The sequence below is a fragment of the Manis pentadactyla genome, chromosome 6 (genome assembly GCF_030020395.1).
Source record: "Manis pentadactyla isolate mManPen7 chromosome 6, mManPen7.hap1, whole genome shotgun sequence".
NCBI classification, from domain to species: Eukaryota; Metazoa; Chordata; class Mammalia; order Pholidota; family Manidae; genus Manis; species Manis pentadactyla.
In genome coordinates, this window is record NC_080024.1 from 662,466 (window position 1) to 689,433 (window position 26,968).

The 26,968-nt window shown below is 55.1% G+C and overlaps 1 protein-coding gene and 1 non-coding gene across 13 annotated transcripts in view; both read right to left on the reverse strand.

Moving 5' to 3' along the window:
- The window catches only part of SNED1 (sushi, nidogen and EGF like domains 1), a 76,322-nt gene that overhangs the window by 3,646 nt on the left and 45,708 nt on the right, over positions 1-26,968 (reverse strand). For 2 of the 12 annotated variants that reach the window (XR_008998104.1, XR_008998103.1), the window contains exons 17-31: positions 25,529-25,642; positions 24,877-24,990; positions 24,418-24,531; positions 23,153-23,266; positions 22,544-22,840; positions 21,135-21,318; positions 19,328-19,440; positions 18,126-18,407; positions 16,793-16,937; positions 16,609-16,685; positions 15,243-15,344; positions 6,261-6,377; positions 5,570-5,657; positions 1,415-1,568; positions 615-652 (exon numbers count right to left, since the gene is read on the reverse strand). Coding sequence is in view for 10 of the 12 variants with exons in the window: in XM_036901280.2 (XP_036757175.2) it covers positions 1,445-1,568; positions 5,570-5,657; positions 6,261-6,377; positions 15,243-15,344; positions 16,609-16,685; positions 16,793-16,937; positions 18,126-18,407; positions 19,328-19,440; positions 21,135-21,318; positions 22,544-22,840; positions 23,153-23,266; positions 24,418-24,531; positions 24,877-24,990; positions 25,529-25,642 (1,985 nt within the window). In the remaining 2 variants the exon portion in view is untranslated. The other 10 variants (XM_057503335.1, XM_057503334.1, XM_036901283.2 and 7 more) reach the window with 8 other exon arrangements.
- On the reverse strand, positions 10,631-10,731 carry LOC118920984 (small nucleolar RNA SNORA40). Its single transcript, XR_005028142.1, has one exon. It is a non-coding gene; the product is annotated as a small nucleolar RNA SNORA40 (small nucleolar RNA).

The window sequence follows — 26,968 nt, forward strand, 5'->3', positions numbered from 1 at the left end:
AAATCTGCTGGCTGCTCCCATTAATTTGGTGACGCCCTTGCATCTTTTCTCATGACTTGGGCTGTCCCCAGTCACTATGGCTGGAAAATTTTTGCATTCTGTTCTTGGGTGTGTGTCTGGGTGTACATGTTCCTGTTTTCTCTGTTGTTTCAAGAATGGGTTCTAGAGGCTAGACTTTGTTCTAAAAGCTAGACTTTGATAATTAGTTGAGTTTCTGTTTTTATAAAAATGGATTTGCTAAGTGAGTTTTAAAAAAACATTCTTCTGGGTTACTTGCTGCAATATAAATATTTCAAACCCACATTATATTTGTGTAGTGACTTGCTTGCAAGCTTGGAGTGCGTGTTTTGGATACGTGTGTCTTTGGAGTGTGAGGTGGGAAGGAACTGACACCTTTGGGTAGATGGACAGAACGTGGAGAGTTGCCATCTGATGGACTGACAGTGCCAAGGCCATGTTCTCTGTCACATGCTGCTTCCTGCCCCTCCGATCCCGGCCTCGGCCAACCAGGGCTGGAGTGAACCTTCTCTTGAAAGGCCAAGGGTGGGGATGAGGAGTGGGGCGCGGCCCCTGTGACCCCCTATGACTTCCCAGCAGGGCAGTGGGGGGCTTACCTTAAGACTGCTCCAGTGCTGAACTGTTACTTTGTTTCCTGAAACAGAGGAATGTGGTTTATGAAAAAGAAACTGTGCCTGCAGCCCTGCAGCTTCTGTGCCTAGGCTTGTTCTGGCCCACATCTTGCCCAGTTTGGGGAATGCCATTAGTGAGACATTGTCACAGTGATCAGCATTCCAGTCTGTGTGCGCCCACCTGGCTGGATGTGAGCCATGTGGTTGTGGCAAGTGATTTGCACACGGCCACTTTTCTGTGCCACACCCAGTGTTTGGTGTGTGACCTGCCCAGCGTGTGGTATGTGAAGGCTCTGACTCGGGTTCAGCTCTGCTGTTCTGAAAGCACGAAGTGTGCTTGGGCCGTCCCTTATATCAGAGTTCCTGGGACTCTCCCGAGCCCTTGGAGAATGGGCTTGGCCATGAGTGAGTGAAAAGTAGGTAGGGATTTACTGTCTTTGCAGGTATATACCTGGCTGCCAATAACGTTTTTTGGTTTCCAACTGTAGTACCAGGTACAGTGTGAATAAGCATAGCCATGACCCCCAGCACCCACCGTGTGACCCCACAGCACCCACCATGTGATCCCCAGCACCCACCGTGCCCAGCTGTACCCTTCTGTGCTCTCTTGCACACATATGCATGTGTACTAGGCTGCACATCTGGGCGAACAGAACACCTGGCTGAGCCCACAGGCCTATGGCATCACACAGTGCTCTGTCTCCAGGGCCACCCTTGCCCTGTCACTGTGTAAACTACACACAAGGACACAGGACACAGCATGAGCCTCCTCCCCAAGATGGCACCTGTTTGGGGTTTTCTTGACGCTTGTGCTTTCACAGCTCTCTTGGAAGCAGATGTCCTGGCGCACTTTGTAGACCCTCTTGTACCTGCATGACAGGAAAGCTCTGTGAAGCCAAAAACCGGAGCAGAATGTTGTCCAGCCGCTTCCCCTGGGCCCTGTGAGTCCACAGATAACTGCAGGTGTTTGAGGGGAGGAACATTATTTTCATAATAAAACTTCATATGAATGTATTAAAAAGCCCAATATAAAAGTCATGTACTTTTAAAAAAAATTAATTTTACCAAGGTATAATTTACAAAAGATGATGTACACCATTTTAAGTGTACATTTTGAGAAGTGTTTGGACAAAGTCATATGATACTAAGAGATGAAATGTGAAATGCCAAAGACATATCTTGCTTGAGGCAGTTCATCCTCCCTTTTCTGTCTGTAGGCAGTTCTTGGAGAAGTTGGGAATCCTTGGAGATGCCGGCTTTAGGGGTGGGCAGGGTGGACCAGGGCACCTGACTTCTAGCACTGCCTCCTACTTATTAACTGGCCTACTTTGAGCATGTCTCTGGAACTTAAGCCTCAATTTTGTGTGAAATGGGACTTACCCACACTACCTCTCCCATGAGTCTGTAGATAACAAACGGGGAAAGTGTTTTGGTTCTTGTTGAAGCTCTCAAACATCTGAGCTGTTGAAAGATCCAGGGAATTTGATGGGCAAAGCCCCAACTTGTGCTCAGTCTAAGAGAGACTTTAGGATTTCAGAACTTTGGTAAGACTTCCACGTTAGCCATCAGAGAATAACAGGATCTGGAATTAACCTCCCAATACGAACTGGAAAAATATAAGAACTTACTCTCATAGATGTTAGAGAGCAGCACAATACTGGCGTCCCTGAGAGAAGGGAAACAAATGAGAACGGGCCCTGAGACCACCCTGGAATTCGGCCTGGAAGCCCTTTCTGGACTGCAGTGCACAGTGGGGGTGGAGATGGAATCCAAGCAGTGGTCACACTGAGTTGAGGAAACTGATTGGAGTTGGGGAGGCAGAGGCAGCTGGAATTTGTTGGGCAGAGTACTGGCGAGTAGGAAGCTATGCGGAGGAAGAGCTCCAGAGATCTGGAGGGGAGTCCTCTTGAAGATCAAACTGCACTTGCTTAGGGCGAAGCCCCGTGAGGCTGTGCAAGAAGAACCGCTGAGATGCCGGACAGTTCCTAGAGCTGCAGCGGACAGTTAAGAGGCCACTGCATAGAAATGGACACCCCAGAAGGTCACGTGTAATAGGGCAAAATTAATCCCAGAATAAAGGCTAAGCCAAAGCCATTCTGAAACAAGCCTCAAGAAGATCAAACCAAAATAACTACCTTGCAGAAAAAAACCCAAATTCTTGAAAAATGCACACACACATCCAGCCCTCAATAACAAAGTTTACAATGTTCAGCATCCAACAAAAATTACAAGACATTTAAAAAATCATACAAAGAATTGAGTGTGACCCATAAACAAGCAAAAAATAACTGAATAGAAAAACACCCAGAAATGAGAGAATGACAAAAAGAGCAGACAAGGATCTTAAAGCATCTGTTCGATATTTGATCTAATAATGAGAAGAGAAATGGAGAATCTAAGAAAGAACTAAATGGAACTTCTAGATATGATAAAACAGTATCCAAAATGAAAATTTTGCTGAGTGGGATTAATGGTAGGTTAGACACTTCAGAAGAAAAGGTCAGTAAACTTGAATGTATAGCAACAATCTATCCAAATGAAGGAGAGAGACAAGACTGAAAAGTGGAGAACTGAGCTGTGAGACTACCAGTCTAACACGTGTAATTAGAGTTGCAGAAGGAGAGGAGAGAAATGGAGGAACAAAAAGTATTTGAAGAAATGGCAAAAATCTTCCCAATTTGATGAAAGTCAGAAACCCACAGATAGAAGAACCTTAACAAACTCCCTGGAGTGAAAACATTCACCACTATACCAAAGCACATCATAATTAATCTCCCCAAAAACAGTAGTAAAGAGAAAACATAAAAGCCGGTAGGGGCAGGGGGTGGGGTGCTCACAGGGCACACAGTGGACCAGGGACTGCAGTCAGAAGACAGAGGGGTCACCTCTTTAAAGTGCAGAAAGGGAAGACTAATTGTCAACCAAGAATTCTGTATTCAGCAAATACATCCTTCAGGAATGAAGGTAATAGATAAACCTTTTTAGAAAAACAAGCAGGGAGAATTCATCACCAGCAGACTGGCACTATAGGAAATGTTACAGCCCTTTAAGCAGAAGGAAGGTGATACCAGATGGAGCCTTAGATCAACACAAAGGAGTGAAGGGTGCTGGAAATGGTAGCCATGCTAGTAAATGCAAGAGACTTTTTACTCTCAACATATTTTTTAAAAAGATGATTCTAGAGAGCAAAAATAATGTGTAGTTCAGAGCATGTGCGGAAGGAAGTAAAATGCCTGACGACTCAGAGCACGAGGAGGGGTGGAGGCTTGCTGTTGTACGGGGCTTCCATCGCACTGCGGCTGTGTAACCAAAGGTACATTGCGGTAAGTTACAGTGCATGTTGTAAATCCCAGGGCGGCCACTAAAACATTAAACCAAAGAAGAATAACCAGTGAACGCACAGTAGAGATAAAATAGAATTCTAACAAAAAATTCATCAAAAGTAGCAGGAACAAAGACCAGATGGACAAATAGAAAGCAAATGGCAACGTGGTGGGTTTAAATGCAGTCACCTCAGTTGTTCATTAACATGAAAGTGGTGTGAACACTCCAACAAAAAACAGATGTCTGACTGGATGGAAAGCAAGACTCTGCTGATACCAGGAAGTCACTTGAAGCTGAAAACAGGCTAAAGGTGCCAGGATAGGAAACTAGGCACACAGGGCTCTCCTGGGCAGGTGTCGGTGGTCCCACAAGCACAGAAGGCAGGTGGTGAAAACGGGCTTGCGCTGCTGGAAGCCAAATCCAGGTGCCCTGCGAGTGCAGGTCCCTGTGCCCGCACTGCCCTGTCTCCTGTGTGTGCTGCCGCACTATCCTGGCCTCAGGCCCCCCTCAAGTCCAGTCTGCCACCTGGCTTCCCTGTCCCATGAGGTGATCTTTCAGCGTGCAGTTGAGCCCACCGCCTTCCTAACGAAGCATCCTTCCTATCTCCCCATTCAGAGGACAGGTGCCCATCTTTCCAAGGCTGCCCAAGGCCCGAGGGCATCCCCTGGCCAGACCCAAGCAGCACGCCCTGGGCTCCCGAGGCTCCAGCCCCAGTGGCCTCCTTGCTGCGCAGGCACAGAGACATGCTCCTTCTGCAGGGCCTTGGCTGCCGATGCTCAACTCTGGGATGTGGTCCCCTCAGACGGCCCTCCCCTTCTCCAGGTCTGTGCGGTGCCACCTTTTCCAAGAGGCTTACCTGGATACCTGTCTAATGCTGCCCCTCTGTCCCCCAGCCCTGGCCCTCCTGGCCCTGCCTGTTCACCTCCTTTCTCCTGAGCACGGCCACCTTCTAAAGGGCCTTGAACATGCTCATGCTTCTCAACTGTCTCCCTCCCTCAGCTGGAATGCAAGGTTCCCGTGGGCAGGATGTCGACCTGTTCTGTTGGCTGACCTGTGCCGAGGGCCTGGAACTATGCCTGGCACACAGTAGGTGCTTGTACTTGTTGACTAAGTAGGTTGACCCACAGAGAGTGTTAGCAAGAAAGGTCCTAGGGGTGAGCTAGGCAAAGTCCCCCACAGCCCAGTTCACCAGGGCCGCATCCTGAGAACAAAGACTCCAGCTCTCTGCTGTCTGTCTGCTCGGGGCTCTGAGGCAGGGAGGAGAGGAACACCCCTGGGAGTTCATCCACACGTGGCCCTGCCATCAGTGGAGGGGGGCCCAGGCTGCTGGGGCTGTGGAGAGGAAGGCCTGAGGGGTCCACAGCCAGGCACTGGGCTCAAGGCTTCCTGTGCCTCTGCCCCCAGGTGCACTGACTTAGGCAAGTTATTCAGCCTTTCTGCCTCGGTTTCCCACCTTGTTACCGGGTGGGAAAGGGTGGTCAAGGCAAGCCCCTGCTGTGCCCGTGACCACATGACCTGCTCAGGCCTTGGGAGGGTGAGGAGCTGGACCGTGTGAAGGTGGCCGGGGAGGTCAGGAGCCCTCCACGAATGCGGGAAAAGCAGAGGAAGAAACTTACATGTGGTGACACACGCCTCCTTCCCAGACTGGCAAGGACTTTGTCTCCGAGAGCAGCCGCGTGCAGGGCTGGGGCACCTTTTTACAGGCTGCGGGGAAAAGGGAAGGGCCTGGTTCACAAGATGTTCACTGCCATGGAACTCTCATCCTGCACCCTGGGGGCTGCCCACGCTGCTTCCTGGGCTAGGGGTTCTGTCCCCAAGGGCGCTCAGTGATGCCTCCGGGTCTTTGAAGCCTGTGAGCTGGCTTCCCTTAGGGCCATAGCCTCTGGGTTGGGAGCCCTTGGGTCTGCACAGCTGGAGTGGGAATTTCTGTGCCGGCACCCTTGTCCTCAGTCCCAGTCTTCTCAGGGAGGCCTGTAGGCCTTTCCCTCTCACCACATCTGGCCTCAGAGCGAAGAACAGCCCCCTGCACCGTCCTCTCGCTGTGGGGTGGCTGTTGCTCTGTGCTTCCTGACCCCAGACTCCCCAGTTCTTAGGGCAGCACCTCGCCTTGTGAGGTCAGTGGGAGGTCCAGTGGCTGCTTGCCCACCGGCCTCCCTTCTGGGCACTTGGAAGTCTGGGCCCTGTCCTGGCACCTATTGGAAGTCCTCATGGCAAACCCACCCTGGGCCACCTGCTTTCGCAGGCATCTTGAGGTCAGGACCTGGCCCGCGCCAAACCCTGCAGGTGAGGGAGTGACCCTTGACTTACCAAGCTCGCAGTGCCTGCCTTTGAACCCTGGGCTGCAGTCACAGCTGTGGGCATCCATGCCTGGCACGCAGGTGCCTCCATTCTGACAGGGGTTTTCTGAACAGTTCCCAGGGCTGTCTGCAAACATGCCGCAAATGGTCAGCGGCCAGGCGCCCAGAGGAAGGCCTGCTGGCATTGCCCATTGCTGCTTCTGCAGGCCCATCGCTGGGCCCTAGGAGTGGTCCCGTTTTAGGTGGTCAGAGAGCAGAGCAGACCAGGCCTGGCATGCCCTGCCCTGCCCCCACTACCTCGAGGCAGGAGGACCGTTCTGGGGCCCCACTCAGAGCTGAGCCCCCGCATGGCCGCACAGCCTCAGCGGGCAGCTTAGGTCCGCGCGGCCTCCGGCTGCCTTCAGGAGAGCCTCCCAGCTCCGCCCTGGCCAGTGGCCCCCGTCCCCACCTCTGCAGACTGCCCTTAGGCAGGGTCTCTTCTGCGTGTAATGGCCTCCCCTCGAGAGCCCCCCTTGGAGGCCTCCTAGTCCTCTAGGCTGGGCGCCAGGCCACCTCCCCTCCCACGGCCCCAGTCCAGGCGGCCCTCACGGCAAGCCCGTCTCCCTACAGCATGCCCACCACACACTGGGGACCCGAGGGCAGGCTGCCAGGGTGGACAGGCCTGGTCTGCCCTGGAGGGACCACTTTTTAAAAAATGTTTAGCTTTGTCAAGCTGTTTTCATTTTTAACTTAAAAAAATCGAGAAACACCGATGAGTAAGAATTCTGCATACCCAGCACTTCCAATCTCAGAAGGCCAGCCTCCCTCTACAGATACTCCACATCCCCCCCGACCCCCGTCCAACGCCCCCGCCCGCCAGCCTGGGGCCAGTGGCCTTTCTGGGGAGCTGGCCAGGGAGACCTCGCATCCCCCCTTGCTCCCCTGCTGGGCCCTCCTGGTTCTGTCTGCGGCCGCTCCCCCTGTCCTGCTGGATCTACTTCACTTTCTCTCCTTTTCCTGCCAGGCAGTCTGGGACCTCCCTTGTCCTTTGTCTTTAGCGATGTGCTAAAGGTGACTTGTGGGCTCTTAAAGAACTTTTTATTATGAAAAGTTTCAAACCTACAAAATATGGAGTGATGGAGTGTGAAGAACCCATATACCGTCACTCAGCCTCAATGATTATTAATGTTTGCCAATCCTTTTTAATGTTTCCATCTGTCCATCGCCCAGAAAACATTTCACCTGTAAATACACCAGCAGGTATTTAATATGTAAAGACTCTTAAAATGTTTACATAAGCACAATGCTACTATTACAAAATTAGTGGTACTTTCTTAATGTCGTAAGAAATCATAGTCCACGTTCAAATTTCCCTGATCATCTTAGAAATGTCATTCATAGTTGGTCTCATCTAATTAGGATTCATAAGGATACCACTGCCTTAGTTTGATTATCTTACATGTCCTTTAATCTATGGCTTTTAATCACCTTCCCCTCTGTATTTATTGAAGAAACTAGGGCATCTGTCCCATAGATTCCCCTCCTGCTGAATCTGACCCCTGCTTCCTTGGGCCATTAACTCCTTGCCCATCCCAGGTTTCCAGTAACTGGTAATGAGAAGGGCTTAATGGGGTTCAGTCTCAAATGGTCTCTGCAGGACTGCTTCTAGGTGGTGGCTGTGTACCCTTCGGCCACTCCAGGTGCATGATATGTCGCTGTGTCCGGTTTTAGTGAGGTGAGGGTTGATCACCGGTTCAGCGCTGGCAGCCTGACTGATCCAGAACAAAGTTCCCTTGGGCTCCGCGCCTGACGGCTTCAGCAGCCAGGGAGATGCCGGATCTGGGTCCCAGATCCATCATCTCACTAGGGTTGTATCTGACTCGATCTGTCGCTCCCCTGCTGTCACTAGCGGGGGAAGTCATCTGTGAAGACCTGCTTCTCCTTGCCCACCACTTGGTCCCCGTGCAAGTCCTACAGGCAAGGCTGGAAGGGCGACCCATTCTCCTTTATTTGTACACTTGCCCAGCAAGCTGTAAAGTTGAACAATGTGTTATTCTTCCTTTTTGGAGCATCAGTGTGAACTCATGGACTTAAATATATATGTTATAGCACATAAAAAATATATATGACAGACGGGTTTCCATCTTGCAGTCGTGAGTCTTCCTCGGCCAGAGGGAGCCAGTTCGCTTGGCTTGTGCGCCCTTTAGATGCCAACCCAGTTGTTTTTGAAAGTTCGCAAGTCCTGGGTTCATTTTATTCACAGTCTGCTTCAGTCTTGGAATCAGCCCCTTCTCCAAAGACCCCCGTTCCTTCCAGTGGAGAATGGCAGCTAGAGCCCACGGTCTGGGCAGCTCTTACTACTACGGGGTGTTGGCGCTTAAGCCCTGCTCGGTAGACAGAACTGGGAAATTAGATTTAAAAACTAGATTACCAACTCATTATCAATATTTCCAGTTCAAATTAACAATTGAATAAAAAGAAAGACACGGATTTTATTTAATTTATTTGATTTTATATCTCTTTATGTCGAAAATCTTGGTGATGTTAACAAAATTATTTTATTTATCCTACAATGTACACGTGACAGTTTTAAAACAGCAGTATCAGCATTACTACTCACATTAAGGCCCCTGAATACAGCTTTAAATTTCTTGCAATTTAAAAACATTCTTAGACTGTATCCCCCTGGGAGTGTTTTTAATGTCACGTAGAATGACGCTCCTTCCTGTGCGGCCACGACGCCGACATGGGGGCAGGTTTATTCATCCGGCTTGTTCTCAGCTCTCAGCTGCTTTTGTTTTTTTCTTTTGGTGTCACATTTTCTTGGTTCCAAAGTCAAAACTGCAAAGGCATACTGAGAGAAGCCAGCATCCATCTCCAGCCCTTTTACTTCCTCGTTTAACTATTTTTGTTGGTTTTATTGCTTTTTAAATATAAGAAAATAGGTATATATGTCCACATTTCTTATTTTTTTATCACAGGCTGCCAGTGGCACTTTGTCCTTTCTTTCTTCCACTGCCAACTGCCTCAGCTTCTCCAAGGTCTGAGTCGTGACCCTCAGGCCAGTCCCTTTAAAGTCAGTCCCATTCAGTCCACAGCTGTCACCGTTGGCCAGCCTGGTGTTCTTCCAGGGGCCTCTTTGATCTCCACTTGAATACGGACAGGCTTCAGAAATTCTCCACCTGTAATCTCTGGGATCCAATTTCTTCAAACTGTGAGTTAAATTCAAACCATATTCACTCCTAAGCTCCTGGGAATAGCACAGATCACTGGGGTGTGCAGAACCTGAGATCGAAGATCTCTGTTAGGTCTTCCACACACAGATCTGACACACCATTTTGTAAGTAAAGGGAACCAGGTATATCCTCTATGAGGTGTTTCCAACGAGGCAGGTCTACAGAAAAGGCCCCATTGTTTACACCTTTAAAACATAAATGCCACAGGATCAAGGCTCCACAGGATAACAAGTATTAGAAAGTCATCTGACTTCAGAATTGTGTACAAGTAGTAAAACCTCCATCCGAAAGAAATCTTCCCATTAATTAATCCCATGGATTTTTAAGCTGCTACTTAGCGAACATGGTACACACTGATACAGAAAAACACATAAAGTTCCAAGTATTTATTATCGATGAGCCAAACGAATGAAGATTTCACGTATGAAGTCCTGATTCTTTTTCAGTCTCCAATACTACAATATGTTTTGCCTATGAATTTTCAGATTACAGCTAAATTTTTACTTTAACTGAGTTTCTGCCTCAATTTAAGGTATAAAATATTTTCCTACTTGATATCAATATAAAAGTACAGAAAAATATCAATGTGGCTATGTATGTTCTTACCATGTAGGAGGAGAAAAAAACTGGGTGCTTTTAAATTAAACTTTACACCACTCAGACTTACGAAATCTTGTGTCCTATGCAGTCATTTCTAGCATTGCAATATTAAATCTTATACCTCATTTTACATTATGCATTAATTAATAGTGTTGTAAATGCCCCAAGTGGGAATATCCAAGATCCTGATTATTGCTGTGGCCTAACTTAATAGTTTTAGAACCCTTTCCCTGCAATAGCGGAGCTGGCCAGTGTCACTGTAAAATGTGTCAATCCCAGGATTCATTTTCTGAAGTCACATGATGAACAGGAATTAAAAGTCTGCAAAAATGTCTAAATTATGACAATGTACTATACTTAATCTGGCCTAAAAACTCACCTAAAGCTTAAGACATACCTTTAAGTCCAGACATTGTGTTCTCAAGTTAAAAGCCTAAAAAGAGAAGCCATCTTGAATGTCAACATTAGAACACTAAATTGTATAGCTGAGAGTTCCCTTATATCCTATTAGTTAATAAATTATTATCAGCACCAGCCCCCCACCACTTTAATCTGTGTTAGGTATCATGTTCCTTCTTATGTGTATCAGAACTCACACTAAACAGTGACCTCTTGGTTGAAAAAGAGGATTTTTTCTGCACTTGTCTTTGTCCACAAACAAGTGCTAATATATATTCATGCCTATTTCCTACACAAAAGAGATGCCAAAACACTGTTCCACACATTACATTTTAAAAGCAGCTTTATTCAGGTATAATTTATGTACCATACAATTCACCCATTCAAAGTGTATGGTTCACTGATTTTTAGCATGTTCACACATAGGTACATTTGCCACAGTCAATTTAGAGCATTTTTGTCATCTCAAAAAGAAACCCATTCCTTTTAGCTGTCACCACCCCATACCTTTACCCCCACCCCCAGTCCTAAGCAACCACTTTATCTACTTTCTGTCACTACAGATTTCCCTATTTGGGACTTTCATATGAATGGAATTATATCATACGTGGTCTTTTGTGATTGGCTTTTCACTTAGTGCAGTATCTTCAAGGCCCATCTATGTCGTAGCCTGTGTCAGCACTTTATTCCTTTTTATGGTCAAATGTTCCATTGTATGAATAGACCACACTTTGTTATAAATTCATCAGTTGATGGACATTTGGGTTGTTTCTGACTTTGGGCTGTTATGACTAGTGCTGCTCTGGACGCTCTGCACAAGTCCTGGCGTGGTCATGTTCTCATTTCTCTTGGGTTCATCCCTAGGGGTGGAATTGCTGGTCATATGGTAACTCTAAGTTCAATTCTTTGAGGAACTGCCAGGCATTTTTTCCCCAAGTGGTCGTACCGCTCTATTCCCACCAGCAGTGTTTGAAGATTCCAATTTCTCCACATCCTTACGATGCTTGTTGTTATTTGATGCATCCTAGTGGGAAGTGGCATCTCATTGTGGCTTTTATTAGCATTTCTTTGATGACTAATGATGTCAAACATCTTTTCATGGGCTTGTTGGCTATTTGTGTATCTTCCTTGGAGAAATGTCTATTCAGATCATTTGCCCATTTCTTGATTGGATTATTTTTGTTCTTATTCAGTTGTAAGTGTTCTTTATATATTTCAGATACAAATCCCTTTTCAGATAGATGATTTGCAAATATTTTTTCTCATTCTGTGGATTGTTTTTTCACTTCCTTGATGGTGTCCTTTGAAGCACAAAAAGGTTTTTTAAATTTTGAGAAAGTCCAATTTATCTTTTTTCTTTTGATTCTCTTGCTTTTGGTTAATCTAAAACCTAAAAATCCTTTGCTAAATCAAATATCATGAATATTTACCATGTGTTTTCTTCTAAGAGTTTTATAGTTTTCACTCTTCTGTTAACTCTCTGACCCACACTGAGTTAATTTTGTGTATGGTGTGAGGTAGCGGTCCCACTTCATTCTTCTGCCTGTGGTGTTGTCCCAGCACCACTTGTTAAAGGCTCTTCCCCCCGTGAACAGTCTGGGCCCCCTTATCAGAATCAGTTGACCACAGACATAAGGGCTTATTTCTCAACTCTCGATTCTATCCCATTGATTAATGAGTCTGTCCTGGTGCCAGTGTCACACTGACTTTATTACCATTGCTTTGCCATAAGTTTTCACAATGGAGTGGTGTGTGTGTCTTACTTTTTTAGGAATGTTTTTGCTGTCTGGGTCCCTTCTGTGTGAATTTTAGACACTGTGCACAACAATTGTCCAGAGACATTTTATGGCAACCTCACAGAACACGGCAGCATGCAGGGGTATTCAGAAACTGTGAAACCCTGTCAGCAATCTCAACCCTCTGTAATTGGGACACCAGGCTGCAGAGACTATTAGTGAAATTCATACCATTCCTGGGTGTTTAAGGCTCTAACCCTGCAACTCATGTAGCACTGGGGGTTTTTACCAAACCAGCGCCTACTGTAGCCTCTTTCTATGAAGTTGTCTCCACTACATGCCAAATTTATCATCACACACACACACACATTAAATGAAAACAGAGAAGGCATGGGGGATGGGATGTCACTGCATGCTGGGGTGGGGGCAGTGGGCTGCCCCTCTGTGAGGACACATTAATGAGGACAGTTTTAAATTCTGTCCTTGCCTGCTGTTGTCTGAGGATGGTAACTGCCTGCCTCTTTCTGGGTGGCAGCCACCCAGACCACCTGTGTAGGTGTCCAGGGGATAAAACCAGGATAGTCCCAAAGCCCCGCTGGGGTGAGAAGCTGGAAAAACAGGAAGAATCTGACTAGCCTCAGCATTCACTCCCAACCCCTGTGATGGCAGGTTTGATCATGAGCTGCTCCTGGGGACTCGAAAGTGCAGCCCTGACCTGGAGAATTGCTTGGTGAGGAAACGCCAATCAAACTCTGCTCTTGAGGTTTCTAGGGCTCTCTGGGGATCCTATTTTCCTTGAGGAATAAAAGTCTAACAGCTTCCTGAGAGAAGGAGCAGATCATCCTACAAGGAGACAAGAACAGTGACGAATCATCACTCAGGGACAGCAACACTGGACAGAAGGTGACGGGGCTCTTTGAAGAACTGAAGGGGGAGGGACTCTGAACCTCAGATTTTATATCCAGCAAAACTGTCCTTCAAATAAGAGCCCACATGAGCATTTTCAGGCATACAGGGCCTCAGCAGTTCGGCCATGTGAAGTCCCTACTAGTGCTTTGTGGAACTTGACAAGGTGATTATAAACTTTTATAGAAATGCAAAGGACCAAGAACTGCAGACACCAAGGGCCAGAGTGAGAGGGTGGGCCCTGTGGGGTGGTGGGCTTTGCCAAAGATACTGCCATCAATGTGTTGGCTCGAAGGCAGAGCACTGGACAGAGCAGCAAGTGTGTGGAGCCTTTGGCAGCACCCACTGAGAGGTGCTCAACGCATCTGCACTCAGGGGCTGCAGACCCAGGTCCCAGGGTCCAGAAACCCAGCAAGATAAGCTCTGGAGAGACTGGGTCAACCACACGTCTCGCTCTGCACCAGACAGCCACCTGGGCCTCCTGTGTTTAGGCAGTACACGCCAAACATGTCTGCTTTTGCACACGTGCCAGGGGATGGGTGCAGCACTGACTCCAGCCAGACACCACCGAGATGCCCTCTGAGCACAGAGAGTTTGAGGCTGGGCGGGGACATGACCGCCAGGGGTTGCAAGCTAACAAGTCGTGGCCACGACCAGCCTCAGGACAGAACACGGGGCAAAACTCAAGTCTGGGAGGCGGCCCTGGCTCTCACATGACTGCCCAGGCACATGTGTTGTTGCTGAGGTCACTCTTCCTCACTGTTAACCCTCAACTGAGCAAAGGACTAAACATCCAAATTCAGGGGCTAGCTCACGGGCGTGGCAGCAAGACACAAGGCACTGTTCGTGTTCTAGCTCACGGGTTGGATTTCAGACCTAATGCCATCGTTTTAGCAAAAGCTACTTAACGAAATTAACTCAGAGGATGGGGCCAGCACGACTGGTGAGAGGTTTCAAGGGAACAGATTTGTGCATCTGAGGCCATTAAAGATTCTTTCCTGCCATCACCTAGAATCGTCTCATGCCCTCCAGGGCTTGCGTCCCTCATGTCAGCAGACACTGCAGACTGCTGTGGTGTCCCCTTGAATCTCCCTGCAGCAGGGGCCCGGGAGAGGTGATTCACATCCCTCACATTTCTGAGTTTTATGAAATGAAACATCTACTATTTAGAAGCACTGGTAATGCAAACCATCTGACAAAAAGTTTATCCACAAAACAATAGCACCGTGGGTGTCTTCAGTCTGAACTGTACCTTAACTAACCAAACGTTGACTGACTGCATTTGCCTCAAAAACCAGGCCCCTCGGTGCTCACTGAGGCTGATGGCAACTTCAGGCCTCTCATGGTGAGGGGGAAATGCTGACCTGTGGGGTGAGGGGAACGTGTCTGTGAATGCACCCTTGGCGGGCACCTCTGACGTGTGTGTGCGTGTGGCCATGTGACTGGGGGCAGGCCTGCAACTGACTTGCCCTCAGAGGCGGCATCCTGAGCTCTCGGCTCACCCTTTCCAAGCACCCCCCTCCTGGGGTCTGGTTGGTGGGCAGGCCCAGTCTGAGCCTGCGGTGTGACTTGGGAGGAAGGGTCACTGGGTCCTAGAAGAACTAACTCCCTCAGAGGACAGGGTCCCAAGGGTTAGAACAAGGGGGCGGGGGCGAGCTTGGGTCTGGGTTTGCGAAAGGCACCTGGGCCTCGTGGCACCATCCAGAGGGGAAAAGCCCACAAACGTGCCCTGCTGGGGGCACACTTGCTGCGATCCTCACCAGATGCACCATCCAGCCCCTGGCTAAGGTGAGTGTTAGCAGGGCCACTGGCTCTGGCTGTGCCTGGGCGGTGGTGGGAGCACAGCCTGCTCCCTTGTGGAGAGGTAGGGAGGGCTCTGCTGTATGCCGGGGGCCCGTCTCCAGGCAGACCTGGGTGGTGTGGGTGGGTGCTGGCCCCAGGCCCACTCGGGGTCTGTTAAGAGGACAGGGAGCCTCTGCCAGGTGAGGCCCAGCCCTCTTTCCAGGAGGTGCCTGGCTGCCCCGTGGGCAGGTGCTGGGCCTCCCACTCCCTCACTGCGGGTGGCCCCCGCCAGGCCTGCAGCCATAGAGGCTCCCAGAGGCGGGCAGCCCTGCACGTCTGCTCCTGCCCACTTACTTTCCATGTGCTCGTTGCGGCCGTGCTCGGGGAGCTGGAGGGCCTGGCTGGCCTGCTCGGGGGCCGGCTCCACGTTCGCGAGCTGCATGGGAGCCGTGGGTTCTAGGAGAAACCAGAACGCAGCTCGCTGGCCTCCATGCACTGCTCTATGCTTTCTTGGGCTGCTCCTCTCCCCTGGGGGTGGGGCCAGACCTGGTGGGGGCCCTGTGCTGCCTCCAGCAGGGCCCAGCCCTCCCCGTCCTGCTGACCCTCAGCAGCAGGCCCCAAATTCCACCGCCATCCCCCGTGTCCCCCAGAGCTGCATGGCAGAGGTCGCCAGTGGCCGAGGCAGGCCAGATCTCCGGTGTGACCCAGCAGCCTCGTCCTTTTAGAAGCTGCTGACGCTGCTGCTCTTTTCGGCCAGATGCTGCTCTCCTCTCCCTGCACCTGCTTCCCGTGGGCCACGACACCGTCTGCTCTCCTCGCGTCCACCCCGGGCAGCATGTGCGTGGCCTTCCAGCTGCAAGGCTGCCTCTCTGGCGTCCCAGCCTGTGCTCTTGGGCATTATACATCTGCCCCCTCGGCTTTAGGAGGCCGTTGGCATCTGGCTGGCTCCTCGCCTAGCTCCCTAGGCACTGCTTGCACCCCTCTCCCTAGTCACCATGTGCAGTGACCACCTTCTGCTGCCCCTCTGCTGGGCACCAAGGGCTGCAGATGCCTTGTCTGCTCCTCCTCACTGTCTGGGTGCCCACGCTTCTCCTCCCTTGCCTAGGAACGTTTGTGTGGGCTAAAAATTCTCATTAAACTGGAGATTAGGCTCCGTGCCAGAGCCTTCTGTGAGGATGGGACCTGGCCTACAGGTGAGGGAACGGCCCTGGGAGCCCTGTCCAGTCTCAAGGTCCTCCGGGATAGGGGCAGCCAGCGGGCGTGTGGCTGCTGTGTCAGAATCCTGGCACAGGCCCGCTGCACGAAGATTAGCCAGGTGAGAAAAAGCCAGGGCAATCCAGCTGTTCACTTGTGCCCATGGTGCTGGGGCCAGGTGAAGAGGCCCAGTGGGCACCATAGGTGGCCCTTGGATGGGGCACCGGCTCACCCTGAGGAGCAACGGGTCAGGCAGTGTCCCGGGCAGAGCCCCCGCGTCCAGCCTGCTGCTGCCGCGTCACTGTCATCTCCCCTGTGTGTGCCAGCTGGCGGCCTGGGCCTTGGCCTGCGGGTGGGCCTGGGAGGGCTCCTCGAACCTGCAGTGTGCTACCCTGAGCCAAGAGCCCTGCACGGAGCCAGCAAGCCAAGAAGCTGGCACTGGGGGTGGCCTTTAAGCCAAGATTTGGGGCCTCATTCCTCATATGCTGGGGACAAGGGTCAGGTGAGGGGGCGGCCGGGCACTCACGTGGTCTCACGGTGACACCGGGCAAGCTGTGGACCTTGGTGCTCACCCGCCCTCTGCCATCCACAAGCTCTGAGAACCTGTCAGGAGTCACGGCGGTCACACTGCAGGTTCTGCATGCAGGGCAGTGCACGGGTGTGCCCAGCATCCAGTGTGCCCTGCGGGGGCTGACAGCTGCGGCGTGTACCTGGGGGCTGGGGTCGGCGTGTCGGGGGGGTCTCGGCTGCTGAGCAGGCGCAGCTCTGGCAGGCGTGCAGGGGTCAGTCTGTTTCTGAGCACCCGAGGGTGGAGTCCTTCCCGGTGCCAGCGTCTGTCAGCGCCGTCCCTTGAGGCTGCGGGTGGGTGAGATGAGGGGGTGGCTCCACAAGGCTGGTCTGAGGCTGCCCTTAACCCCACCCACCTGCTGCTCAGGGGTAAGAACTGAAGGAGGACGTGGGCGCCACGTGATCACGTGGCGGGTTTATAGCCCTGCCGCTTCCCTTCTGAATAGCCCCACATGTGCTGTGCCCCTAGCCCACCCTGGGCTCAGGTCCCCCACCTGCAGGCAGGGTGACACCACACGGAGGCCCCCACCCACCCACACCTGGCTTTTCTGTGGGTCTCTGTCACCTAATGGCGCCCTTCAGTCACCAGGCTGGGCACTGACCTTCACCTGCCAGCCCCTCCTCCCTGAACCAGCTCATGGAGGAGCCCGACCTGCCTGTGCCCCGAGGAGGTGTGCCTGGAGTTGTGCCATGTTTGGACCTCTTGGAGCTAGTGTCCTTCAAGCCCGGAGCAGGCTGGGGGTCGGGAGAGAGCCCCTCCCTCCCGCATGTCTCCTGGCTCGTGGTCCTCTCCCTGCAGCGCTGCCCAGATTTACCAACTCCCCACATCACCTTGTGTGAGCTTCAAAGGTGAGCAGGCTTGTGCCGGGCCCTGGGGGACCTGGCGGGCTTCCTGGGCACTGAGGGGCAGACCCACATCCTCGCTGTGTCAGCTGGGCCTCTATGCTCCCACCCCCTGTCCACCCACTCTGGCTTCCTCCCAGGCCATCCCTTCCTGTGGCCCGGTTGCAGTCCGGTGGCTTCCCAGGGGTCAGGCCTGGCAGCAAGGCCCTCCTCCCTACTGCCCACCTCCCTGGGGTCCTGCCACAACCTGCCCTAGCACCCGTTTTCAGGGTGTGCCCTGTATTCCTGCTCAGCCCATTGGGTTCATGGACGGCACAAGGTGAGGAGCCTTAGGCTTGTTACCGAAATTGCTGGCACACTGACCCAGGGCCAACTGTCCACCAGCCCTTCCTACCCCCCAACTTTCAACACGGAATTCCATGTCAACATGCCCTGTTTCTAGGCTGTCTGATGTTCCGTGGGCAGTGTGGCCCATGCCAGGTGACGGTCCTGGGCTGAGCCCTCCTCTCGATAGGAAGGCAGACCCAGCCGCTGCCCTGCTGGTGGCTGGCAGTGGGCATGGGGCACTAGGCCGTCTGCCCAGCCGGCGTGCATGCCATCAGGTGCCCTGGTCCCCAGTGGCGCCATACTTACAGGTGATGATGTAGACGTGGGCAGGCTCACTGTGCAGCTGCTCACCCTCGGCGCTCTGCACGGCCGTCACGGAGAGCTGGTACCGCCGCCCAGGCATCAGGTCCCGCACCGTGTAGGAGCTCAGCTTCCCATTGGGGACGTAGCGGCTCTTGGTGGTCTGGCTGGTGGTCACATTGATGACGTAGGCCTCCAGCAAGGTGCCCAGAGCGGGGGCATCCCAGACTACATGGGCAGAGGTGGCTGTGACCCGGGCAGCAGTCAGGTTTGCAGGAGGCAGGGGCCCTGTGAGCATGGAGTGGGGAGGAGGTGAAAGGGGCTAGCGGGGTCTTCTGCCAGGACACAGTTTAAAGATCTGATAGACTGAGTTGGGATAGATGCCTTTGTCATTCTGAGGGATGGGGTGGGGGCGTTGGCAGCTGCTCCGTGTCTGTTGCAGGGCCTCTTCCTGCCCTGGGAGTTCCCCCGGAATGCCGCCTACCAGCTCCCAGCAAGGCCCCCTCCCCCACGCAGTCTGTCAGTGTGCCTTCCCTGTGGCACTTTTGAGCCCCCAAGACTGGCCACACACACCTTCCCCTGGAACACAGGTAAGGGGAGTGCGCTAGACGGGCGGGGGATGGGCCAGGGTTCTAGGGCTCAGAGCCAGGGCCAGGATTTGGGACTGTGCCGGCCCTGTGTGCCACGGGTTACCCATATGCCCCGCCCCAGGTGAGTGGGGTCCAAGTCGCCAAGAATGGGCAGTCCTAGAGCCTGGAGGGGGGGTCTGTCGCACCCACTGGGTCAGACCTTCCCTCATCCACCCACCACTGGCCCCGAAGCATGGACAGCACGGCGCTCTTGCCCCACCCACATGCTGGGGAGAGACGGGTGGTGAGGGCCAGTCCTCCTCCCGTGAGACCATGGAGCTTGGCAGAGTGGACAGGGTAAGCATCTCTGTCCACGAGCCCCTGTGGCTCTTTGTTCAGTGATCCCCGCCTAGTAGAAGCCCAGGAGCTCCGGGTGCTAGGCCAGCACCCATGCAGGGGGCCGCCTTGGAAGGTCGCCCCCGGTGCCCAAGGGGGGAAGGTCTCCAGGCATGTCACTGTTCGGGGCATGCTCAGTCAGGGGCTGCACTTCTGGCACCATGGCCACTTTGGAGAGGACCGAGGAGGCTGGAGAGCTTCCAGAAGGCTCCAAGTGAGCCTAGCCCACATCGCCCTACGTACGAGTCCACACGTGCAGTGGTGCTGAGGCCAGGCTCTCGGTGGGGTGCTCCTGTCCTCCGAGCCCACTGAGGGCAGTCACCTGGATGGTGTATCTCCTTCCTGGCAGCAGAGCCCTGCGGGGAGGGGAGGCCAGCGAGAGAGGGATAGGACTGTCTTGGGGTCCTTCGCATCAGGCCTGCTGTCCCCAGCAGGTACGACCAGGGACGTGGCTGTCCTGGCCCTGGCAGTCCAGGCAGCCTCGGCAAGGGGGGATTGGTGGCCTGAGATCCATGTGCTCCTCAGGCAGGAAGCTCATCCCAGGCCTGTGTGTCTGGCACAGTGAGAGGGCTGAGCAGGGTCCAGGCCTGCTGGGGTGCCCAGGCATGGCGGTCAGAAGGCTGGGGTTGACGGGAGAGGCCAGGAAGGGCAATTGAAGGGGGTCACCGTGCAGGCATGGGTAACAGGTCCACGGCACCCAGGGCAAGGCCTTCTGAAAGTTGGCATCCCTCGCCGCAGCCCCCGCACAGAGGCGCAAAGCGTTGGGGAGACGGGTGCACATGTCTTCTGGGGCATCTGGACTCTCCCCAGGCAGAGGGCACCCCACAACCGGCCCCAGAACACCCTGGGCCTGCATCTCTGACGGGCTGCTCGGGGAGGTGGCACCCACACGTGGGGGTACGAGGCGAGTCCTGTGCGACCCCACGGGAGGGTCTCTGGAAGCTCATGCCCGGTCCCCTGACTTCTCCCCGAGACCTTTCCCTTTGTGGGGCTTTGTGCCATTTCTGCCCAGTCCCAGTGAGTCCTGGGGTGGTCCTGGGACCCCAGTGCTGTCACCAAGTGCTCACCTGGGGCCCCCTTTGTGTTTCTGTCATGCCATTTGGCAGCTGGCAGGATGTAAATCAAGAAAAGTCACAGGAACACTTAGAGGACAAAGCGCCGTGGGCTCCAGCATGGCACAGTTGGGAAAGTCTGCAGACTAGAACCGTGTAGCGGCGTGTGCAGCTCACAGGGAGCAGAGGCAGACAGAACACTGCCTGGCCCAGCCACCCAAGGCTGCCCTGGGCGCCTGCCTTCCAGACGCCCATCCCAGGACCACAGCTTGGGGCTGCTCTGGGCTGGACGCTGCTGAGCCCATCCCACCAAGCCCGTCTGGACCTCAGGGGTCAGCGGCACAAGCGCTTTGGTGGGAACTTGCTCGAGGGAGCTGGGTTTACTCTACAGGCTGTGTGGCTGGTGAACAACCCTCAAGGGTCCATCACGGACGGAGCCTGGGAGGGTTCAGTGGGTCAGGAGCGGCCCGAGGTAGGGGGTTGTTAAAGTGTTTATTTCAGTCATCAGCTATTTTGAATGACTGATGTTCATTGGAATTTCACTTATTTTATAGTTTTGCTTGTATTTGATTTGTAATAATTAAGCTTAAGGAGTTTATATGCCTGGTTTAAAGTTTGAACATATTACTTGAACAAAATAAAAATTTTAGGCACCCCTAGGGGTGTCCCGTTTTTTCTCTTTCAGAGGGGTCTGCATGACTCAGGCTGGAAGAACTCTGGGCCAGTCTTCTGGGGGTCTGTCTCCATCTGCACAGGAAGCAGCTTCCCCAGACTTTTAGGGGGTCCCTGCTCTCTTGCGGCACTTTTGAACACTTGTGACGAGGAAAGGCAGAGAGACCCAGGACTGAGAGTAGCTCCGCTGGGGGATCAGCAGGTGCCCTGCTTCTCCAGGTGGGCTGGGCAAGCGGGGGTGGCAGGGGAGGGGCACAGAGGGAGGGAGGGAGGAAAAGGCCTGGACCCCCGAGGGAAGGGAAGGCGGGGCTGGCCCGCGCTCTTACCCGAACGTGAACTTGTCCACGGCCTTGTCCACATCAGTAGACTGGTCCTCTTGGGCCTCGGGGCCCTGGAGCAGCATGCGGATGCCACTGACAGTGGCATGACGGATCCTGTGCAGAGCCCACCGCACGGAGATGGTGCTGGCCGTCACATCGGCGACCTCAAGGCCCTCGACAGGGCGGGGTCCTGGGGGGCAAAAGGCTGCTCAGCTGATGCCACCTCCTTATGCCCAGGGGAGGGTGGGGGCTTGAGATGAGATAAGGCTCAGGAAGGGTGCTGGGGGTCACAGACAGGGAACCTGAGCCAGGCACGGCCAGCCTGGGCTTGCGGAGCGCACCCCTCAGCCACAGCAGGCCTCGGACGGTCGGACAGGCCCCAGGCTCCTGCTTGTGTTGGGGGCCACCTCAAAGGGGCCCCTATGGGCACTGCTCTAGGCCATCAGCTCCACCCCAGGCCGATGTAGGTCTCGGCCGTTTGGACATGCCAGTGGAGGGCAGGGCCCTTCCTGAAGCGTGCTGACCCCGGGTCTCCCTTTTCCTGTCTCTGGCTGTTTTGGTGGCTTTGACAGTGACCATCTGAGCAGTCAGGGCGATGCTGGGGCCTGGCAGGAATGAACCCAGAGATTCCTGGGCAACCACCGGAAGGGGCCAGAGGGGCTGGACCCCAGTCCAAGGGGGCAGAGGGGAGCCCCCAGCTCCCAGTGGCACAGCTCCCCTGCTGCCCACCCTGGTCTCCTGGTGGAGACCCCCCTCTGGCAGAGCAGGTGGTGACCCCCCACCTCATCCTGCTTGCTCTGCCAGGCGGGCTAGGGCTCCTGTGGCCCCACTCTCCAAGCCACCCCGCTGGCCTAGGAGCACCCTTGGGGCCTCTCGGCTGTCCTTCCCAGCCCGCCAGCGGTGAGCCCCTTACCGCACCCCTCACTGGGCCTCCGCGTCCTCCGCGTCCTCAGCGTCAGCGTCTGACCAGGCGGGACGCCTTCCCTCCTCCGCCCACTGAGACCCTCTCCGCATCTCCCCTGTGGGCACCCTGACCCCGGACTGCAGGTCCCGCCGTCCTGCCCCAGACCCCACGCTGGACCCTCCACGCTGCTCACGGGGCGCCACTCACCAGCCCTCGCCTCCAGCGCCCCTTCCCCGGTCCCCGCCCCGCCCCCTGCCTGCAGAGGACGCCCCCAGAGAGGCGCCCAGGCCTCCCGGGCCTGACCCGCAGCTTCCTATTCCCCGGGCAGCGCCCTGGAGGCGCCCCCCCCCCACCCCAAGGCTGCCGTCTCCTGGCCGGCTCCCCGCGGCCCCAGGCGCCCTGCCGCCTGCGCTCCCCCTGCGTCTCAGCCCCGAGCCTGCCGCCGGCCCCGCGCCCGCTTCTGGGCGCCCCCGGGAGGCGGCCGCGGGTGGGCGAGCGCGCCGGGACTCACGTGTGCGCGCGAGCAGCACGGCCGGCCTGCTGATGTCGTTCTTGTTGCCCGCGTTGCGCCGGACCGAGAAGACGGAGATGGTGTAGGGCCTGCCGGCCGCCAGCGCCCGGAGCCGGTGCGAGGAGCGGCCCCTCTCCACGAAGTCGGTGCGGCGGTAGGAGCCGTCGGGGGACGCGTAGGTGACCGCGTAGCCGTCCAGCACCTGCCTGCTGGCCTGGCCCTCGGGCGGGCGCCAGGAGATGGAGACCCCGCTCTCCTCCACTCGCTCCACCTTGAGGGCCGTTGGTGGGAAGAGCTCTTCAGGGTTTCGGTCGAGAACAAGGGAAGGGGGTGGTCAGCGGTGGGCCGTGGAAGCCCGGGCCGCCAGGCGTCCCACCCGGCCAGCGCCGGGGCCTGGCCACCCCAGGGCAGAGGTGGGCGCCGCTGGCCGGGAGCCGGCCTAGGGTGCCCGTAGGGCCTCCTGCATTTGGTCCCTGGCTCGCGCCTCCTGGAGGGTCACGTGTGTGCGCACACGTGACTGCATTGACGCCCCCCCCCCCCCTCTGCTGCTCAGGCAGAGCCAGGGTAAGTAGGCACCTGCCGCCAGCACAGGCGCCGCTGCCGCCTCACCTTTGGCGCAGTCCTTGCCCGTGTAGCCCACTTTGCAGGTGCAGCTGTGGGACCCGTTGATGGCCAGGCAGTAGCCACGGCCCCCACAGGGACTGGAGAAGCAGGGGTCACTCACTGCGGGAGGGAAACGCAGCAGTGAGCTCCTGGGCATCGCCAGGCCCCACCTCCAGCCGTGCCTGCTCCTGGGAACTGGGGCCCTTGCTGCACCTGCGTTTCTGGGGTGGAGGAGGGTGGTACCATGGGCAGTGATTTGGGGAGGTGGAGGGGACACTGGGTGGGGGAGGGCAGCGCCTGCCAGAGGCTCCACTGGGAGGCTGGGCAGGTGTGGCCTTCTGCCACTGAGCCAGGCCATCCTGCCCACCACCAGCCAAGGTGCCCAGGCAGGCCTTGAGTTGGGGCAGCGCACGCCTGCTGCTGGCCCTCCTGGGGGCAGCTGGCAGCCAAGAGCCCGGGCCCAGCCGCGGCCTCTCTGCCCTGGGGCTGGTGTGAGCTGAGCTCCCTGGGCCAGGGCCAAGGTTCCCAGCCCAGCTGCAGGAAAGTGCAGAGGGCGAGCCCCCCCTCACTGTCCAGCTGCTGCCCTCCTGCCTCCGCTTTGCCCTCGCCCACCCCAGGCCTGTGTAGTGAGACTCTCTGGCCACAAACAGTCCCCACCATGCTTGTCCTCAGGTGGGTCTCTTGGCCCCAGGCCTTGTCCCTAGCCCGGCTGTCACTGCCCAGCAGCCCTGTCCGCCCTGCACAGCTCAGTCCACCAGCCAGGCCCAGCTTGGCGCTGGGGACACGCGCAAAGGGCAGGTCAGACCACTCCCCACCGAGACGCACCGGCTCCAGGAGGGGAGACTGAGCACACTGGGGAAGTAGTGACAGTCCTGGGTGGTAAGTGCCATGGAGGAGGAAAATGGCGCTGGGATGGAGACACACTTCAGACCAGTGTCAGGAAGGCCACCTCGGGGAGGGACACTTCAGCCGGGACCTGGCCCCTGAGGAGCACTGCGCTGGGCTGATCGGGGAGAGTGTTCCAAGGGGAAGGAGGCGAGTGCCAGGACGTGGGGGCCGTCACGAGCCTGGCCCCGCAGGGCCAGGGGCCTGGTGGACGTTGGGCCAGATGAGTCTCTTCGGTGTGAGGTGGGACTGTGGGGAGGAAGGTGCAGGTGCAGAAGGTGGGGAGCTTCGAAGCTGTGCTGTGGTTCCCAGCAGGGGCAGAGGAAGGCCACCAGCAGGGGGCCTGAGGTGGGGTCTCTGGAGGAGCAGGGTGCTTGCACCTCTACCTGTCTCACAGTGGTAGCCGAAGAAGCCCTCTGGGCAGACGCACAGGTAGGCCCCGCCGCCATTCTCACACCGGCCTCCGTGCTGGCAGGGGCTGGAGTCGCAGGCGTCCACCTCTGGAGAACACCCAGAGAGTGGGCCTGAGCCGCAGAGGGGTGTCTGGGGGAGGGAGGAGAGAGGCCAGGCAGGGGGTGGCGAGAGGGGGCCAAGGGGATGTCTGGGGGGTGGGAGGGGCTCGGGGAATGCCCCTCAGCCTTGGCAGGTGCCCAGCCCTCCCGCCCCCCTCTCCCTGAGGCCCCTGCCCATGGGTGGCCTGCCTGGTAGGGCCTTGGGGCCATCCCCTTCCCTCTGCCTGAAGGCCCAGCATCTGCGCCTGCTGAGAACAGGTTTGCAGGGCCTGCCTGGGGCCTTGGGGGCGAGGGTGAGGGCCCAGTGCTCAGGGGCCCCCCAGCCAGCCCTACCTGTCTCGCAGTGCTCCCCAGCAAAGCCCGCCGGACACTGGCAGACAAAGGCCCCCGGGAGGGGCCTGCAGGAGCCTCCGTTCCTGCAGGGCTGCCCTCGGCACTCGTCTGTCTCTGCAGAGACAGGACAGGAGCCTTCACTGCCCCACGTGGCTCTACGTGACCCTCCGTGGGCAGCACAGCCCCAGGATCAGGTGTGTCCTGAGGTTTCAGCCCCTCCACTATCCATCTGACAAAGCCCCCCTCCCAGCCATGCCTGCACTCTGCTGCCCGGGCCTCCCAGGGGCCCAGACAGGACACCCTGGCTTGCAGGTGCAAGGGGGCCAGGGCTTTTCCAGCAGTGCACCCAGCAGGCCTTCCCTCCTTGCCGCTTGGCTTGGAGCACTGGACCAGGAGTCGGGACCTGACCCGCCTTCTCTGCTCCTGAGGCCAGGGTCTGCGGGAGGCTGGGGGTCAGTGTTTCTCAGCTGACCCCAGCCTCCTAGGGACATGTACAAACGCCGTCCTTCTGGATGTCAGAGCTGGCCGGGGCCCGAAAGAGCAGGCAGCACCTGACCAGACAGCCCAGGGAGGGGGTTGGCCAGAGCCAGGGAGCCATGGCCAGTGCCTGGCCCCCAGTGCCACCCTGCAGTGTGGGCTGCGACCGTCTTACCCAGCTCACACTGGGCTCCCTCGTGCCCTGCGCGGCAGACACACAGGTACCCGGCGACACGGTCCTGGCAGGAGCCCCCGTGCAGGCATGGCTGGGACCGGCACTCATCGACTTCTGGGGGCCGGGAGCCCGCGTGCATGTGCAGGAGAGACACAGAGTAAAGCGTGTGGTCATCATTAGAGGCAATGACTTGACGCCAGATGGAGCTGGACATGAATTAGCTCTGTTCTGAGGAAGTGGGCAGAATTCTAGGACTTCCCTTGGTGCTTGGAGAGGCCAGAAACGAGGGCGGGACGCCCAGGAGGGGAAGGGGCTGGCGCTGGAATCGGGGCCTCAGTGATGGGCTCGCGTCTGTGAGGCGACCGGGATGCTGCTAGTGGGTGGCCATGAGGACCCTCAGGCGGCACTGCAGGGTGAGCGCAAAGGCCCGGGGGAACAGGCTCTGTCTTACCAGTCCTGCATAGAACAGCAGCGTATGCAGTCAGTACATCTGGGGCCAAGTCCTGCATTTTAAATTATCCACAGCAGGTTTAAAAATAAAAACTGGGAATTGTACTCCTGAATTTAGAATGCTCAATTTAGAAGAGATTAATTTTAATGCTTAAAATGTAAATATGTAAATAAATGGTAATGACACGATGACACCTGGGGCCGACCCCAGCTCCTCGGGTCGCCCTCGGGTCGCGTGCTCCTGCCCATCCCTTGTGATGAGGCTTCTGTGGTGTCTTCTATTTTTAAATTTTTATGAATTGCCCGATTATGTGACTTTTTTGCTATTTATGAACTTTGTTAATAGGATATTGATCTGTGTGCTCTCCTCACACTCAAAATTGTATCAGTAAGACATGTCGGGTTCGCTTCCATGTGATACTCCACGGTGTGATCACGCAGGACTTTTTCCATTCGTGTCTGGTGGGCATTTGGGTCGGTTCCGGGCTTCTTGCAATACCAAAAAGAAAAAATGCTTTTGCGTGTTTTCTTTCACATCTCCTTGTGTAGGTGTGCACATTTTTCTTAGATTTATACCCAGAAGTGGAATTGCTGGGACACAGTTTCATGAGTGGTCAACTTGACAGGTTAAGTCGCCAAATCCTTTCTCAAAGCGCTTACCAGTTCACACTCCATCCGGCAGTTTACAGGAAGTCCTGCTGACTCACATCCTCACCAATAGGTGGGGTCTGAAGTCTTGCCAACAGAATGTGTCTCTCTCTGCTTTTGACTTGCACTTTGCTGATCACTACTGTTTCTTTGTTTTCTTCATTTCCTCTCCCGTGAAAGGCCTACTCACACATTTTGCCAATTTTCCTACTGGGTTGATCATTCACTTATTGATTGATTCAGGGCTCTTCATATATTCGTGAAAGTAGTCATATATAACTATATATATCTTCTCCCACTTTGTAGCTTATATTTCACTTTCTTCTTTAGGGCTGATGAATT